This window comes from Arvicola amphibius, chromosome 1, assembly GCF_903992535.2.
Source record: "Arvicola amphibius chromosome 1, mArvAmp1.2, whole genome shotgun sequence".
NCBI classification, from domain to species: Eukaryota; Metazoa; Chordata; class Mammalia; order Rodentia; family Cricetidae; genus Arvicola; species Arvicola amphibius.
Genome location: NC_052047.1, coordinates 181313025 through 181329826, shown reverse-complemented (window position 1 = coordinate 181329826; position 16802 = coordinate 181313025). Strand labels below are relative to the sequence as shown.

The 16802-nt window shown below is 52.0% G+C and overlaps 1 protein-coding gene across 1 annotated transcript in view; it reads left to right on the top strand.

Annotated features, from left to right (window-relative positions):
- Nucleotides 1-16802, top strand: part of Slit1 (slit guidance ligand 1) — a 143007-nt gene that overhangs the window by 83827 nt on the left and 42378 nt on the right. The window contains exons 5-13 of the mRNA XM_038336276.1: nucleotides 6581-6652; nucleotides 7638-7709; nucleotides 8115-8186; nucleotides 8548-8711; nucleotides 10035-10182; nucleotides 10639-10710; nucleotides 11152-11223; nucleotides 13147-13218; nucleotides 13924-14067. Of these exons, the coding sequence (XP_038192204.1) occupies nucleotides 6581-6652; nucleotides 7638-7709; nucleotides 8115-8186; nucleotides 8548-8711; nucleotides 10035-10182; nucleotides 10639-10710; nucleotides 11152-11223; nucleotides 13147-13218; nucleotides 13924-14067 (888 nt within the window). The remainder of the gene's footprint in view (nucleotides 1-6580; nucleotides 6653-7637; nucleotides 7710-8114; nucleotides 8187-8547; nucleotides 8712-10034; nucleotides 10183-10638; nucleotides 10711-11151; nucleotides 11224-13146; nucleotides 13219-13923; nucleotides 14068-16802) is intronic.

Genomic DNA, 16802 nt, shown 5'->3' with positions numbered 1-16802 from the left:
CCCTGTACTGAAGTGTCACATGTGCAGAGAGGAAAGGTCCCAGCCATAGACATCTTGGTGAACAAACCCTCTAAACAAACACTCCGGTCAGTAGACCCAGAGCATCCAGCAGCCCCTTGTACCTCCCTCTAGTTACTCATTTATATTAGCCAAGGCTAGCCACAGTTCTGGTTCCTAACAGCAAGGACCAGCTTTGCCTCTTTTTGTCATTGTATAAGAAGCACATGAGACCGCCCAGGCCTCCTCTGTTAAGAGGGCACTCGATAAACAAACAGCCTTTCCCCGTCCTGGTGCACAGGCAGGCTTGCCCTGTTCCGACGGAGATGTCTCACCTCTCCCCACCATCTATCTCATCATCCCCCTCCTCACCCAGCTCTGTGTTCTCGCTGGATGGTTGGGACTCAAGCTTGTCACTTTTTGACTATCAACAGAATAAAAGGCTGGAACAGTGTTCTAGGTGTCCTTCAGTTGAGTGGGGCTCTAACATCAGAGCCTCCTAGCCTTGGAGGCAAGTCAGCTCATGAGAGAAGGCTGCTTTGTTGTGGGGGCCTCTTCTGGGATGTTAGTTTTGTAGGTCAATGTTTGCAGCTGCCTAGCAACCAAGCCAGTGTCAAGCCAGCATCTCGGAGTGATTTATAGTGCAGCTAGCCAGACCACTTAGTGCCTTTGTCTGTTGAGGTTTTTGCACAGTTTTAACAGTGGTAGTGGTCATGGTGGTGGTGGTGGTAGTGGTCATGGTGGTGGTCATGGTCGTGATCATGGTTGTGGTGGTGGTGGTTGTGGTGGTGGTGGTGGTGGTGGTGGTTGTGGTCATGGTGGTGGTGGTGGTGGTGGTGGTGGTAGTGGTCATGGTGGTGGTGGTGGTGGTGGTTGTGGTAGTGGTGGTGGTTGTATGGGAAGGTTGCACATGAAGCTGGTAGCCTATGATGGCAGGAAGGGAGGTTTCTGCTGATGCCAATGCCTGTGCCCATTGGGCACCCAGAAGACAGGGAAAACAGAAGACTCAAACCTGATACTCTATGATGGTAATGTCCAAACTACCCCCAGGAGCTTGGCATCAGGAATTGCCTGTGACAACATACTCTGTTCCATAGGCTGAGTCTCTTTCCCACTGTGAGAACAAGACTCGGTTCCTTGGTGAGCAGTGAATGGGCAGCCTGCTCTTCCGGACCCCCTCCAGTGCTAAGCAAAGGTAGACAGTGTCTCCCCTGCTCCCAGTCCCAGCCGTAATGCAGAAAGGGCCTGATGAGTAAACAAAGTGATTACTCCCACTTCCTGAACCCCTCCTGTTCCCTCATGCAGAAGAGGCCTGCAGCTCCGCATAGGTGTCAGACCCCGGCTGCTTTGAAGCGATGTCTGGGTACAGAGGCCGTAGTGGCTTCAGCACTGGCTAGGGACATCAAAGCGTTCAATCTTTCTCTTGCCAGATGTAGCCCTCCAGCTTGAATATGTTCCAGTTTGCTGTAGCCCTTGCTAAACGCAAAAAACAAAAAAAAAAAACAAAAACAAAAACAAAACAAAAAAAAAAAAAAACCCTACCAGTCCGCTGAAGGTGCTAGTCCAGATACCAGGGCTGGCCTGTTAAGCACATTGCTCTGGATGCCTGGTAGTTGGTCTCCTCCATGTTTGAGATGTTGTGTGCAGGACACTAGCCACCTGTGGAAGGCTGAGTGAATGGCACACACCACAGACACTGGGAACTTCCTTGTTTGGAGTCGGGCCCCACCTGGAACCTCTGGTGATTGCCAAACCCCAGGCTCCATATTCCTATCACAGCGCCCCTAAGACAATGACCTCACGGTAGCTTTGACTGAGCTCTCCCATGTCTCACCATGGCAACCATTTGTGTTTTCTGCAGAGGAGGCCAAGCCACAATCCCTACACACTCCTGGAGTCAAAGACTTGGACAAGGTGCTCAGTGCACACGTGGCTGGCTCTGCTATGCTGCAAGCCCAGGTCTACAGTCTTGCAGTCTGCTGATAAGGAAGCGCTGGATAAGGTGCCTGGCACACCGGGTTGTGCTGAACATCTCTGTGGCTTGCAGAGACACAAAATAAGGAGCTTTGCAGGGGGCAGCAGATCCACAGCAGAGCCCAGAGTCCAGTGTGGCCTTGGCTGGTGCCCAATGCCCTGCCCCAGCAGGGCCCCACTAATCCCCTCAGAGGCTGTGTTAGAGGTTAGAGCCTTAAGGAGATTAGTAGTGAGGACACGGGGCACTTGATTCCCTGCTTGTCAGAGTGTGGAAGGGGATTGGAATGGGCACTTGGGGAGAAGTCAGGGAGAAGGGGGAAGCAGTTGGGCGCCCATAACCAATGAGGGTGACTGGGGGTAGACACTTGCCTTCAGAGTCCGTGGCCCTTGGGTATGGGATACAGGCTAGACTGGGGGAAGATCTGCCTACAGGACCCTTACTATACTCCATAGAACAGAATTAATTCTCTGGAGGCTCCCAGGAGAGACCCTTACCTTCCTCTGTGACTGCCCAGATCCCTTGCTGGAAGCACAATGTTCCATCTGGATGTGAGAAGGGAAGCTGAGTCATGATGACATCATCCATAATACCAGCTTCTTGGTTGGCACTGCTCTGCCTTTTAGAGGCCATCTGTATGACAGAGTAGGTACAAGAAACTCCAAAGCACAGACTGGGCACTGGGGGCTGCAGTAGTTCAGAGACTCCTGGCCCCAGTCTTTACCTTCCTGGGGTGGCATCCTGTCCCAGTCCCTTGCTCTGGCCAGGACATGAGAGTGTCAGAACAGGAGGGTCATTGAGTATCTTCATTAGTTCAGTTCAGCTAAGGATATGGAGCCTTTTCCAGGCACCAGATCCAGGATATGCTGGAAGCAAGAGCGATGGGTGGTAATTAAACATCCATATGTCAATCCAATACACTGTATTTGCTGAAAAAGGAAACTGGTGTGTGTGTCTGTGTGTGTGAGAGAGAGGGGGGACAGTTGGGAGTTAGGGAAAGGGAAATCTAAAGGGTGTTCTAGGTGCAGGGCTGCCCAACACCACCTCATAGTGCAGGTGGCCTAGTCAGGGCTGGATGAACCCTCTGACCATGGCATCCAGTTGAGGGTGTTCTCCACTATACCTTGGCTTCCCAGCATTTGCCACCCCCACCCACCTCCTTATCAGTAGCCTCTTCCTGATCTCCAAACAGGCTCTGCTCTCCACTTCCCAGCCAACAAGTGGTCTCTGCTGCTTGGGATTTTCACATCACCAGGACTGGGCCATGCACACTCTCCCCAGGGTCACTTTATTCTCAGACACACATCTGGCCATTCTCCTAATACTGAGGGTCTTGCAACCACCAGGGCTGGATAACTGAGTTTGAGAATGATGGGAGGCTGAGGGCTGGGGCAAAATCCAGGCTGTGCTATGGGGATTTCCACACTGGCCATGTGCAAGCAGATGAGCAACTTCAGCGTGAGAGAGAGAGAGAGAGAGAGAGAGAGAGAGAGAGAGAGAGAGAGAGAGAGAGAGAGAGAGAGAGTTGAGGGAGAGAGGGAGAGAGGGAGAGAGAGGGAGAGAGGGAGAGAGAGGAAGAAATGTGTCCCCTGGCAAGTCAAGTGCAGCAAAAAGTGAGAAGTGAGACCTGCCTTGCTAGACCATTGCACCTGTATGACAAATCCAGGGAAGGCTTCTGGCGCACCCTAGTGGCCATTCTGGAAACAACTGTGAATCAGCCTTGGGGAAAGGAGGGACAGAAGCCCGATAAATGGAAATGAGGTTTAAGTGTTAAACTGTGCCCACACAGGATCTTCATCAGTTTCTGCACGGCAGAAAATGTCTATTCTACAAAACTCTGTGTTCTACGGCCCATGGCTGGTGCTGGAAGGAGCAGCTGAACCCCTAAATCGTCCCACTATCTCCTTTGCTGTCAGCTCCCTTCATTTTCTTGAGACTGCCAAGGCTTGCCTGCTCCTGCTGGCCTTCATGCTGCCTCTCTGGGTTTACAAACTGTTCTGTTTGGTCTCTTATATAGGACAGAGGCTTCCCGCTGTGCACTGACTGGCCACGACTGGCCTGGGCTTCTCCAGTGGGTTACCTCCCCATCCACCCCAATGCTCTCAGGGTCCCATTCTATCCACTCTGTGCTATGGGAGCTTTAGTCCCAGGCAACGTCCACAAAGCTTGGACCATCATCCTCTCTGGCCCACCCTAGCAGGCTCTGTCTTGACCCAGTTGTTCCAGGCTGCTCTAGGCCTTCCGGCTGCTCCTTGCCCTCATTCTTTGATGAGTTCCTGGTCTGCAAGCTTGCAGAACTGATTTCCCGAGACACACCTTGACGCAAGGCTGTGATAAGAAACTCTCAAAACCCATTTATCGTAAGGATCCACTCTCACTGCCGAAGCTAGGCCACCATTTTTTTTTTTCATAGAGACTCCTAGGAGAATTCAGTCTCAGCTGAGTGCCCTGCACCCCTAACATCCAGATCCATTTAGGCTCCACATAGATCATGTGTCCTGCTGATCCCCTTCCCTGGCTCTTGGAAAGCACGGAGCCTGACTCTGCCTTAGTTCGTAGGCCTGAGAATCATGTGGCATATTCGAAGCACCTGCCATTGATTTTCCTTCTCTTTGCTGCGTCCTACTGCCTGCTCTCTTGCTGGTTTCTAAATCCCTGCAAGCAACTGGAAAGCCTGCGTGGAACAGGCTTGGGCTCAATTGATCAGCTAATCAATACGATAACAAAGCTCCTGGCAGGGCGGAGGGGAGGATTAAGAAGATAACGCGCAGGGGGAACAGCCTGGTTTTCTCTCAGGCTCTGCCTGGGGGCGCAGGGGGAACAGCCTGGTTTTCTCTCAGGCTCTGCCTGGGGGCGCAGGGGGAACAGCCTGGTTTTCTCTCAGGCTCTGCCTGGGGGTGAGCTGCTGGCTGCGCTGGGCTGAGGGCCTTCCTGGAGTTGCTGCCTCCCTGTGTACCCCCAGATTCTCCACTTCCCTGCCTTTATCTTTTCTAAACAACAGGCCTTCTTCTAAACAACAGGCCTTTTTCTAAACAACAGGCCCTGCTTCCCTGGGGGGTCCAAGATAGCTGGCAGTTCTACTTTTTCTTCTCCCCATCTTCTAAATGCCTCTGTTAGCCATGGTCCCTCACTTCAGGGATGCCCCATCAGCCCTTCACTGATCATGTGACTGAGTCTATTCACACCACTGTAATGAAATACCACAGGATGGGTGGTTTGTAAAAACAGCCGAAGTTGATTTCTCATGGTTCTCGGTGGCAAGGCTCAAAGTTTGGTGTGTGAGGAGGGCCCGCTCTCTGATTCACAGAAATCAGGTATCATTGCGCCCTCTTTCAGTGGTGGGACAGACAGCTGTTTGAGGCGCCTTTGTTCTTGCCATTTTTACATTGCATTAATTTTTTTGCTGTGTGTGAGGGGGTTGGGGTGAGGTACATGTGCCACAGAACGCAATATGGAGGTCAGAAGACAACTTGCAGGAATCAGTTCCCTCCATCCACCATGGGAGTCCCATTGATCAGGTTCCAGTGACCAGCATCCTTAGGTACTTAGCCATCACACTAGCCTCTGAGGCCTCTTTCTGTTAGGTACCAGTTCCATTCCTAAGAGGGTGACCCTGTGTAGTTCCCCCTCCCCCCCCGGCTCCACCTCCTGGTGTCACCATTTCTGTCATAGGCTCCAACCCAGGGATGGATGGGGGTATGCAGCACTCAGACCTCAGCCCATGTCTCTGAGCCCTCACATGTGGGAGACCCATTGCTGGGGTGCTTAGAGAGCCTTTGTTCCAGTCCATGCATTTCACCCATGAGAAGACGAGAAGCCGTGTAACTGAGTGTCTAACACTATGTGGGTACAGGAACATGTAGTGCTGACCCAGCCTGTCCTTCCTTCCCTAATGCTCTCAGGGCTCCTCAGGGCCTGCAGGCATCCTCTTGAGCATCCTTCAGCTGCACACTGATGGCTGTATCACCAGTTGCCTCAAAACAAACAAACAAACAAACAAACAAAAACAGGAGAAAAAAGAGACCTAGTGGTCTGGGTTCTGCAGTAGTTGGGAGTCTAGCTTAGGGTTCTCCTGCAGTTGCTGGGCTGACGGGTGTGGGCAGGAAGCCAGGTAGGGCTGCACGGTGCCCTGGGCTGTGACCTGGTCCCCAAGGGATCCAGGCTCTCCTGTGCTCTGCTGTCTGTAATCCCCCAGGGCAGACTCAGGGTCAGACCCCGCCTAGTTCCTGACTGGGTGGGCCACTTGCGGTCGTCTCCTCCCAGCAATCACAGCTTCCTCAACAGCAGAGCAGAGAGGAGTCTAAGAGCAGTTGAGAGCCTTACAGAGCTCCCTCCCATGCAGCTGGGGTTCAACCAATCATGGGGGTGCTACTGGGAGCTTCTCCGCAACCATCCTCTGTCCAGAGGAGAGGTGACTGGGGACAGAGTGTCTGTGTATCTGTTAGGACAGAAGCTCGTCTCTCCCTCCACAGTTTGTTCATTCTGCCGCAGTTTCCAGAGCAACAGGAGCGCCCTATCCAGATGCTGGAATGTCATCACCAGGAGGCCACTAGCCTCACTTCTCACCATGGCTTCCCTGACTGATACCCTCTCTCCCTGTTTGTCCCCCAGGGACCTGAGTGAGAACGCCCTCCAGGCTGTGCCCAGGAAGGCTTTCCGGGGAGCCACAGACCTCAAAAATCTGTGAGTAGGGGCCTGGGATGGCCGCCCTGGCACTATCCTCATCTCTACCATATGTTCTAAGCCACCTTAAAGGGAATGGGCGGTGCCAACGCTTGCCTGTGATTCTATTTGACAGCCAAGCATGTGCTTAGGAGGTATGCTCTGAGGACTGGGTTGAGGAAAGTAGGAGCCATGGAAGCCAGACCATGCTCCCAGCCTCTGGTTTGCCATGCACTCTGGCTCTTTGGGTTAAGAGCTGGGTTCAGTCTCCTCCGGTTTTACTGCCTAAGTTTGCTGAAAATCGGTTACCGTCACTGAGCCTCCTACATTGTTCAGGAAAACAATGTGCTCTCCACACGCTGATTCTGGGGATGAAATGAGATGTGGAAATTGCATGCACTCTGTGGAGCACTATTTAAAGGCAATGCTTTATTAGTATTCAAATTTATTCTGGTCCAGGCTTCCCACCTCCTGAGGTCTGGCTACAGACAGGAATGGCAAATGCCTGGCATGCTTGTCACACACTCCCTCCCATGCCTGGAGCAGACATTGGTAATCGATCACCACATTCTTTCCCACTGAACTCAGATCACAGCTTCCGTTCGCTCTGAAAGCAGCACCCCAGGTAGCCTGTGTTAGCCGATCTCTCTTGGCATTCAGCAGAACTCTGGCTGCCAGCCCCTGCTGCCACTTCTCCCCGGTGACTTCCATTTGTCAGCTGCCAATGCACTCTAGGTGGTCTCCTAAATGTTAGGGAAGGATGCCCACTTCCCAAGGGGCATACAGGGCTGGGTAGAGGAATGTAATAGGACTTTTATTTCCATTTATTGTTTTAACTGAAATAAGAAGAAATCAGCTTTTATTAATAGTTCTACTTTGGTCTGACACACATATAACACATGATTGAACTCTCTTCTTTTAAAAGAATGGAGTGTTCCGTCAAAAAATGTTCAGCCCCCTGTTCTGGGCAATGCTTCTCGTCCTTACCGCTCTCTCTGCTTTACAGACAACTGGACAAGAACCAGATCACCTGCATCGAGGAAGGAGCCTTCCGTGCCCTGCGGGGCCTAGAGGTTCTGTAAGTAAAGCCCAGGGCGGGCTGTGGCTGGGGAGCGGAGGCAGGATGTCACACCTTAGCTGCAGCGTAGGTCCACTGGCCAAAGTCCTTCCAGACAGGGGTGTTGGGCCATTTCCCACCACGGAGGCTGGGAAGCGCTCCGCTTTGAGAGCAAGCTGCCCTTTCTTCCACAGCCCTTCCAGATCTGTCTCCCTGTCCTCCCAGACTTAGAGTCTAGGGGATGGCAAGATCGCAGGCACCTGCCTAGATCTGTGCTGTCCCCTCCACCTTCACGCCCGGAGCAGAGCTGGTTCCCTGCTAGGTAAAATGTCACACCTGGCATGGGAGCCTCTGTATGAGCAGAGGGTCCTGTTTCTGGAAAATACTTGCTGGGCAGGTGCTAAATGGTCTGCCTGTCCCTTTCAGGACCCTGAACAACAACAACATCACCACCATCCCCGTGTCCAGTTTCAACCACATGCCCAAGCTTCGGACCTTGTGAGTCACCTGGGCAGTGGGAAGAGGGTATGGGTAGGATGGCCATCCACAGCCCTGGAGCCAGCCAGGGTAGCCTGGGGTCTGAAAGTGAAAGGCACCCAATGCCTCCTGTGCTTGGTTTTTCCTTAGACAACAAATGGCTTGGTTTTGTCCTTGAAGTTGAGGTGGGTGATCTGAGCAAGGGACCCTGTGAACTCTGAGAGATAAAGTCAGGCCACAAAGCAGGCTGGGAGAGACGGGAGCAAGGAAGAGTTTCCCGTAGCAGGGGACAGCCCTGGGTTGAGACTGAGTGAAGGAGCCAAAGCCCCCTGCCTGGGGAAGGGAGGAGGCGGCTGCTGATGGAGCTGCTGTCCTCCTGTAGCCGCCTGCACTCCAACCACCTGTTCTGTGACTGTCACCTGGCCTGGCTCTCGCAGTGGCTGAGGCAGAGGCCCACCATCGGGCTCTTCACCCAGTGCTCCGGGCCTGCCAGCCTACGGGGTCTCAACGTGGCAGAGGTGCAAAAGAGCGAGTTCAGCTGCTCAGGTGGGTGCCACATCCATGGCCTTCACCTGCCATCACCGCCTGTCCTGACCGCTGCTTCCTTCTGCCCATCCCTCCTTTGTGATGAGCATCCACATCCACTCACTGAAATCTACTCACCTCCTGCCCTCGCTCACCCCCTCTCTGCCCATCACCTCTGATTGGTGTCATCATCCCCTTCCGCCTTTCTGCTCTCACCATCTCTTTGGTCTGTGTGTTTTCTTTCTCGCCTCCTCGCCTTCCCCCAGCCCACCCTCACGCCCTCTGTTCTTCCTCTCTGTCCCCTCTCTCCCAGTCTCTACTCCCCCGGCTTCCACTACATGCCTTCCCTTGTTCTTTATGCCACGCACTCTCTCCTCTCCTCCCTCTTCCCCCTTCCCAGTGCCACCCCTCTCACCCATTGCTTCACTGCAGCCACATTAGCAGACGCTGCCCTTGGCTTCCAATGAGGGAACACCAGAACTCTGCCCCTTTCTGGGCTCTATGCATTTGTTCCACAGAAAATCGTGCCCGACGTTAGATTTACTAACGATGGCTTCGTCATAAAGTGGAATACTACTCAGCAATTAAAAGGGCTTAATAAGTACTTAAGTGCTCAACAAGGTGGATCTTGGGGGTTTTATAAGTGAAAGGGATCCTCCCTTGTGATTGCAGTTATGTGTTGTTCAAAAACAAGAGCCACAGGTCTTTGATGCTGCATCTCGGAATGGCAATATCCTTAAGGAAGGGGCCAAAGGGACCTTCTTGGGGATGGAAGTGCAACCTGTCTGGGTAGCGTTTCAACCAGCTGTGCATTTCAAATGGCAAGCTTCATGTAAGTTATGCCACAGTGCTTAACAGTGTGCACTCTGACATCACCCAGTGGGTGTGGCACTGGCTGTGACACTTGTCATTGAGCCATAGGAATTTCCACCATTTCAGGAGTGCCACAAGCACAGGACTTTATGGAATGCTTCGTAAAGGATGGTGCAGGAGGGTTGAGGTGCCCCTGCACTGACTGTGCTAATCATGGTGTGGGCACAGAGCCAGTGCTCAGTGAACCCAGCTCCTGTGGATATGTGGGTCCCGGCTCAGGAGGCTGAGTGGTTCAGAGAATGAGGATTTTAGGATGGAATTTTCTATCCTAGGAATCACCTCTGGGAGCAGTCGGTTCTGTTCAGCTTGAGTTCAGAGACCGTCAGTGTGTACTCTTAATTCTTGCACCCTTGGGGAGCTCCTGTGTGGACACCCCCTCCACAGACTGTATCCCTGTCCTCACCCAGCTGCAGATCTGGAGAGGCAGTGGCCGTGTAAGATTCTCTGATGTCACACCCACTGTCTCTGCAGGCCAGGGGGAGGCCGCGCGAGTACCTACCTGCACCCTCTCTTCCGGGTCATGCCCAGCCATGTGCGCCTGTAGCAGTGGCATCGTGGATTGCCGTGGCAAAGGCCTCACTGCCATCCCTGCTAACCTGCCTGAGACCATGACAGAGATGTGAGTGCGGGGCTGAGCAGGCTTCAGGCAGGAACAGTCAAGCTCTGTCCACCAATGGAGAGCTGGGGCGGGTGCCACCCTGGCTTCCCCAGGTTTCTCAGTGACAAATGGAGAGAGTGGTGGCTTGACTCAGCTGAGCTCTCTGAACAAGGCTGGGAAGTTCCCCAACATTGGGGAGAGGGTAGCCCTTTGAGGTCCAATCTGGCCCAGTTGGGTGGAGCTGCCAGTGTGGGTTTCTCAGTATAGTATCACCCTGGGGTGGTGATCACCCATTCAGCCACAGAAGGCCAGGATTCTGGGGCTCAAATCACTATATATATATATATATATATATATATATATATATATATCCATCTGCCAGACTTCAGCCCCACAGGTGTAGGGGCTGCTGCAGGGGCCAAGGGCTTGTTACTAAGAGCAACCCTCAGCCTTCTCACACCTTCCCTCTCCCTGCAGCCGCCTGGAACTGAATGGGATCAAATCCATCCCACCAGGAGCCTTCTCTCCTTACAGAAAGCTGCGTAGGATGTGAGTGAAGTCTTTCTGGCAATTTCCAGCAGGCAAGAGGAAGAGTCTGGGCCAGTCCCATCTCACAGCCTAGGGACAAACCTTGACCCACCCCCAGCTGGCCTTCCGGTGTTAGGGCTATGTCTGGATGTGGGGTGACATGGTGACCGTGAGGCCTGGATGGGGCACCGAATCCAAGCCTGGCCCATGCCTGCAGCTGCTTGTCACCTTATCATTCCAGTCAGGAAGCCATTAGGGTAGTGAGAAGGGCCACTGGGCCCAGGCAGAATGTTTCTTTCTGAGTGGGAGGGACAGAAATAGAGCAGCCTGTGGGTGTTTGCATGGGTGGGCAGCTGGCCTTTCTGTTCTCAAAGAAGCCCTGTGCCCTGTGTGGTTGGGAGGTAGAAGAGACCAGGCCCGCAGCCTCAGGATGCAGCCACCTTCTTCTTGCTCCCTTTGCAGAGACCTGAGCAACAACCAGATTGCTGAGATTGCACCCGATGCCTTCCAGGGCCTCCGCTCCTTGAATTCCCTGTAAGTAGGGCACTGAGGTCAGCTGTGCTTTGTAGCTGACCAAGTTCCTCATGGCTCAGAGTCCTATCTTGGGCACAGGGCAGCACTGACATATGATTGCATGGCCTAGCGGCCCGACTAGTGACATGGATGGACATCTCACTGCCAGAGAAGAAAGGAGACTGTCATCTTGCTGCTTCCAAGCATGCCTTCTTTTGGAGTAGAGCCCAAGATGATAAGGCCAGCTGTGAATAGTGCCCATGAAACTGTGCAGTGCACAACCCACACAGCTGTGCATTGCATAACCCACACAGCTGTGCACTACACAACCCACACAGCTGTGCACTACACAACCTACAAATCTGTGCAGTGCACAACCCACACAGCTGTGCATTGCATAACCCACACAGCTGTGCACTACACAACCCACACAGCTGTGCACTACACAACCCACACAGCTGTGCACTACACAACCCACACAGCTGTGCACTACACAACCTACACAGCTGTGCACTGCACAACCCACACAGCTGTGTATTGCATAACCCACACAGCTGTGCACTACACAACCCACACAGCTGTGCACTACACAACCCACACAGCTGTGCACTACACAACCTACACAGCTGTGCACTGCACAACACACACATCTGTGCACTGCAAAACACACACAGCTGTGCACTGCACAACACACACAGCTGTGCATTATACAACCTACACAGCTGTGCACCGCACAACCCACACAACTGTGCATGACAGTGTGAGAGTGAGTCACTGTCACCAGCTGAAATGATCAGACCTTGTGTGGACTATTCTGTAGGGCTTTTGGTTTTTGGCTTTTTGTTTTTTAGTGGGTTTTTTTTTTTCCTTAAACACGAGTATAATTACCTTACATTGGGCCAATACAGTTTAGAGGTGATAATAACCCATTTCAATGAATTCCTGTCACTTCTTGGGTCAAGGCCACTTTTCTGCTGTCTAAGAAATTGTATGCCGAGCCCGTTGTCTGTCTGCTTTAGTCAGCCCCGGCCTTGTCTTTCTGCCCAGTTTCTCCCTCTAGTCCCTCTTTGCCCTGCAGTTCCTGGCATAGTTCAGGTCAGGTCAGGTCAACATAGGTCAGGTCAGGTCAGACATCTGACCAAGTCTTGAGTCTGGTGGCCGTCCTCCCCCATTCAAGTCACCTTCTCTGTGCTCCACATGGACCCTCGTGGTCCTCACGGCGGGGCCTATACCCTTGCCATGCCCTCCTCTGGGAAGGACCTCCAGGACATATTTGAGGAGCAGTGCAGGCTTTTCACTCTGACTGCCACACTGAGGACAAAGTGCACACTTCTCGCTCCTCCAACCCCGCCCCCCCCCCACAGTGCTCCACTATCTGCCTGAGTACACTCCTGTCCGCGTGTTTTTTCTACCCTGTTCCCCTCCCTCTCATTATACACAGGATTCATTCATGCTCAGTGTGGGAAACTTTGCAAATATCAAAGTATAAAAATACACCACTTGCAATCCCACCACCTACCACATGTGCTGTCTGCCGTTCTATTTTTTCCCCATGTCTCTCTGAAAATGTGTTCATCCTTTCTGCCCGGAGACTGTCTCTCCTTTAAATCTGAGACTGAATGACTTTATGTGAAGCCGCTTGGAAGGGCACCTCTGCAGACTTCTGTGGAGTTCATGGGGTGGGAGTAGGCAGAGGGGTAGGCACAGTAACATTACAGCTGCCGAATTTAGCCCTCTGGAGAGGGTATCTTCCTGACCCCTAGAGACAGGCCTCTTAAAGACTCATTACTGCTACCTTCTGGCGAGCTGCTATAGTAACTGTATTGGTGGAGAGCCTTCCGGTGAAAGGCCTGTGCCCCCCCCCCCCCCCCCCCCCCCGCAGAGCCCTGCTGAGGCTTGGCTAAACTGCCCTCTGACCTTCCCTCTCTGTTGCCGTTTCTCCAGGGTCCTCTATGGCAACAAGATCACCGACCTGCCACGCGGTGTGTTTGGAGGCCTCTATACCCTGCAGCTGCTGTAAGAACAGCTCTGGGAGGCCCTCCGGCTTCCCAGAGACACAAACCCCAGCTCTCTGCTCTCTGTGATAGGTTGCAGATGCTGTCTGATGATATTCTTAGCTTTGGCATTGGTAGAAGTTAGGGTCTGTTAATACAGCCCCAATGTTTGGCCTGGTAGTACCCAGGGGCGTCAGGTCAGGAACCGAGGTGGGAAGTGGATGGTTCTTCAGGGAACAGACTTGGAGACAAGACTCATCAGAGCTAGGACATAAAGACAGTCTGCCCCAGTGAGGCTAGGAGGTCAGATGTGGAAGCAGAGGTGGGCTCAGTGCTGCTTGTTAAGTCTCAGGATCCAGAGGCTTGTGAGATGTGACCTGTGCTTCCGGGCTCTTGGGCACAGGGCTGCCTCTTGTAGGGGTACCCAGGTCAGCTCTGCCTTGTGGAATCAAGAGAATTCAGGTCAGAAATCTAGACCTAGTTGATACTATATCAAAACACTCCTGTGTATGCATGGGGACCCCACAGGATCATGGGAAGAAGGAACCCCTCTGCCCCTGTGCTCTCCTGCGTCAAATTCAGAGACGTAGCCTGCAGACAGAGAAACTGAAAGCACTGTGGGGTGGCCTGAGGCCGCCAGTGTCCAGGGCAAGGATGGTGATTGTGCAGGCTGTGTGAGGATCAGACCTTGCCACTCTCTTACCTCCCAGCCTGCCTCTGCCCCCAGGCTTTTGAACGCCAACAAGATCAACTGCATCCGGCCTGACGCTTTCCAAGACCTGCAGAACCTCTCTCTGCTCTCCCTGTATGACAACAAGATCCAGAGTCTCGCCAAGGGCACCTTCACCTCGCTGCGGGCCATCCAGACGCTGTGAGCACCCCTTTCCTCTTTCTTGCTCCCCCAGCAGGGGGAGCCTATGGTGGTTACAACCCTGAAGTCCACGTAGCTGCCTTCCCTGGGTTACTGTGCACCCTGAGGTGGCTTCCCACTGAGGACAGACATCTGCAGACTCTGGATGGACAGAATATCCTGGGTCACATCCCAGTGAGGGATCTTATTGACCGGGTGACTCTGGGACAAGTTCATTACTTCTCCGGGTCTTCCTTTTATCTCTCCATAAAATGAGGGCATCTTCATAGAATTGTTATGAGATTAAGGGATCTTTGCATATTGATAAGCTCACGGAAAGACTGGCTAAATGCCAGCTGGAGTTTACTAATAGCAACGATAATAGTGTCTGTGGATTCTAAACCATGTTTCCATGTTGACAGCTCTATGTTCTCAGGGATGGCATATCATTTAATCAGCAATATGTTCTTCTTTTCTTAGTCGTTCATTCAGTAATAGTGCATCTGGAGAGTGGTAATACTGAGTCAGCAGGAAATCAGGGAGGTAGAGAACACTGAATCTAGTCAATGGTTGTGCTCCCTTGCTATGGAGAGCTGTGCTCCCTTGCTGTGGAGAGCTGTGCTCCCTCCCTGTGGAGAGCTGTGCTCCCTCCCTCCCTGTGGAGGGAGATCTGTGCTCCCTCTCTGTGGAGAGCTGTGCTCCCTCCCTGTGGAGAGTTACAAGCACAGCAGAAGCAGTACAGTGAAGCCCCAAGTGGCTCATCACCAGCTTTAACTCCTCCCCAGCCTTGCTTGTCTCCACATCCCCTTTTCCATGCCATCCAAACTGTTTGGAAGCAAATGCCAGCCATCATCTGTCCTCTATTCCTGGCCTCTGAATCTCTGAAAGACAGAGATCCTTAAACAATGTGTCTACAAGGGTTGGGGGTTATAGTTCAGGGTCAGAGAGCTTGCCTCACACGCATGGGGCCTGGGTTCTACCTTCAGCACCACAAAATGAACAAAACCTGTGAGACTGTTAATGTGTCTAAAAAGTTAACAACTAATTCTTTTATATCATCAAACATTTAAATCAGTGTTTGAACTCTGCCTGTCTCCTGTATGTTAGACAATTTTTCATTCTCTGTTGGAATTGGGATTTGATGTGGACTTTGCAGTTGACTGGTGTGTTTAAGGCATCCTCATCTCCACCTGTGCATTGGCCTCTCCTGATGTGGCAGATGCCTCACATAAGCAACTAATGAGGGAAGACTGACTCAAACAGAGGCTCAAAACAGCTTATTTTGTTTCAGAGGGTTCACTGTTCAGCCCATAGCCACTTGGTCCTTGCGTGTAACTTCATTGGCGATGGAAGGATACAGCAGAGGAGCTCCTTCAGGATGGAGAAAGAGGGAGGAAGAGCAGGAGCAGGAAGAGGAGGAAGAAGAAAAGAGGGAAAGACAGAGAAAGACCGACAGAGAGAGAGAGAGAGAGAGAGAGAGAGAGAGAGAGAGAGAGAGAGAGAGAGAGAGAGGTGTTTAAGTTGTCCTATTACCAATAAAGACAAGGGAGTCAAAACCTGATAGATCAGAGGAGCGGCGGAGGGGCAACCAGCTGACCTCTCCACACCTTCCAGATGGAAGAGATGGTGAAACCTCTAAGTCCCTTCCTACTCGTTCCTGTGCATCTTCTTTACCCACATTCCTGGCTTCTCTATAGTTAATGCTGGCTCTGCCCCAACTCAAGTTTGACTTTATTAGTACAGTCTCTGGGTGTTGCTTTGTGACCCGCTAGCCCTCAGCAAGAGAGAGAATGCCCTAGGAAGCTAGTGAAATGGTCTGGCAGGCAAAAGCACTGTTGCCAAAACTGATGTCTTGAGTTCAGTCCCTGGGGCCCACCTGGTAAGAGAGAACTGAGTCCTCTAAGTTGTCCTTTGACTCCACAAACATGTTATGACATGTGTGGCCCTCCAAATAAACAAGTTTAGTTTAAAAATAAACAGACACCCTCAGGAGACTCTCCCCAGTGACTCTTCCAGCCAGCATTGCCTCTTGCAGTTTTCAGCTCTTCCCCCAAAAAAGTGGGGACCAACACTTCAGCACACAAACCTGGGAACACTTCCCATGGAAGTAAGGTGTCCTCCATTGCCTTTATTCCCTGTCATTCATTCATTGGTGACACTCCAGCATTTGCTCTGTCACATTGGAAAATGGCATCTCTGTGGGACCAAGTCACAAATTCCCCTGGTCCCTCTATGTCCTTCTAGACCAGTGGTTCTCAACCTTCCTAATGCTGTGACCCTTTAATACAGTTCCCCATGCTGTGGTGACCCCCAGCCATAAAACTATTTTCACTGCTACTTCATAACTGTGGTTTTTTTGCTACTGCTATGAATCATAATGTAAACATCTGATATGCAATCTCTGTGCAAGGGTTGGTTTGACCTCCCAAAGGAGTTGGACCACAGGTTGGGAACAAATGTTCTAGACTGAACATTGATCTAGGAGCTTGGTCAGGTTCAGGTTTGATTAGCTGACTGACAGATGGTTTCTTGGCAAAAGTAGTTTGGAAGTATTAGATATCTGTGCAGTTGCCATTTTTATTTAATGAAGCAACCATTGACCTCTGTGGTGATTAACTTCATTGTCTACCTGACTGATTTAGAATCACCATGGAAACACACCACTAGAGTCGTCTTTGAAGGTGTTTCCAGAAAGGTTTGGCTGAGATGGGAAGCCCCACCCTGACTGTGGCTGACGTTCATCTTTGCTTCTTTAC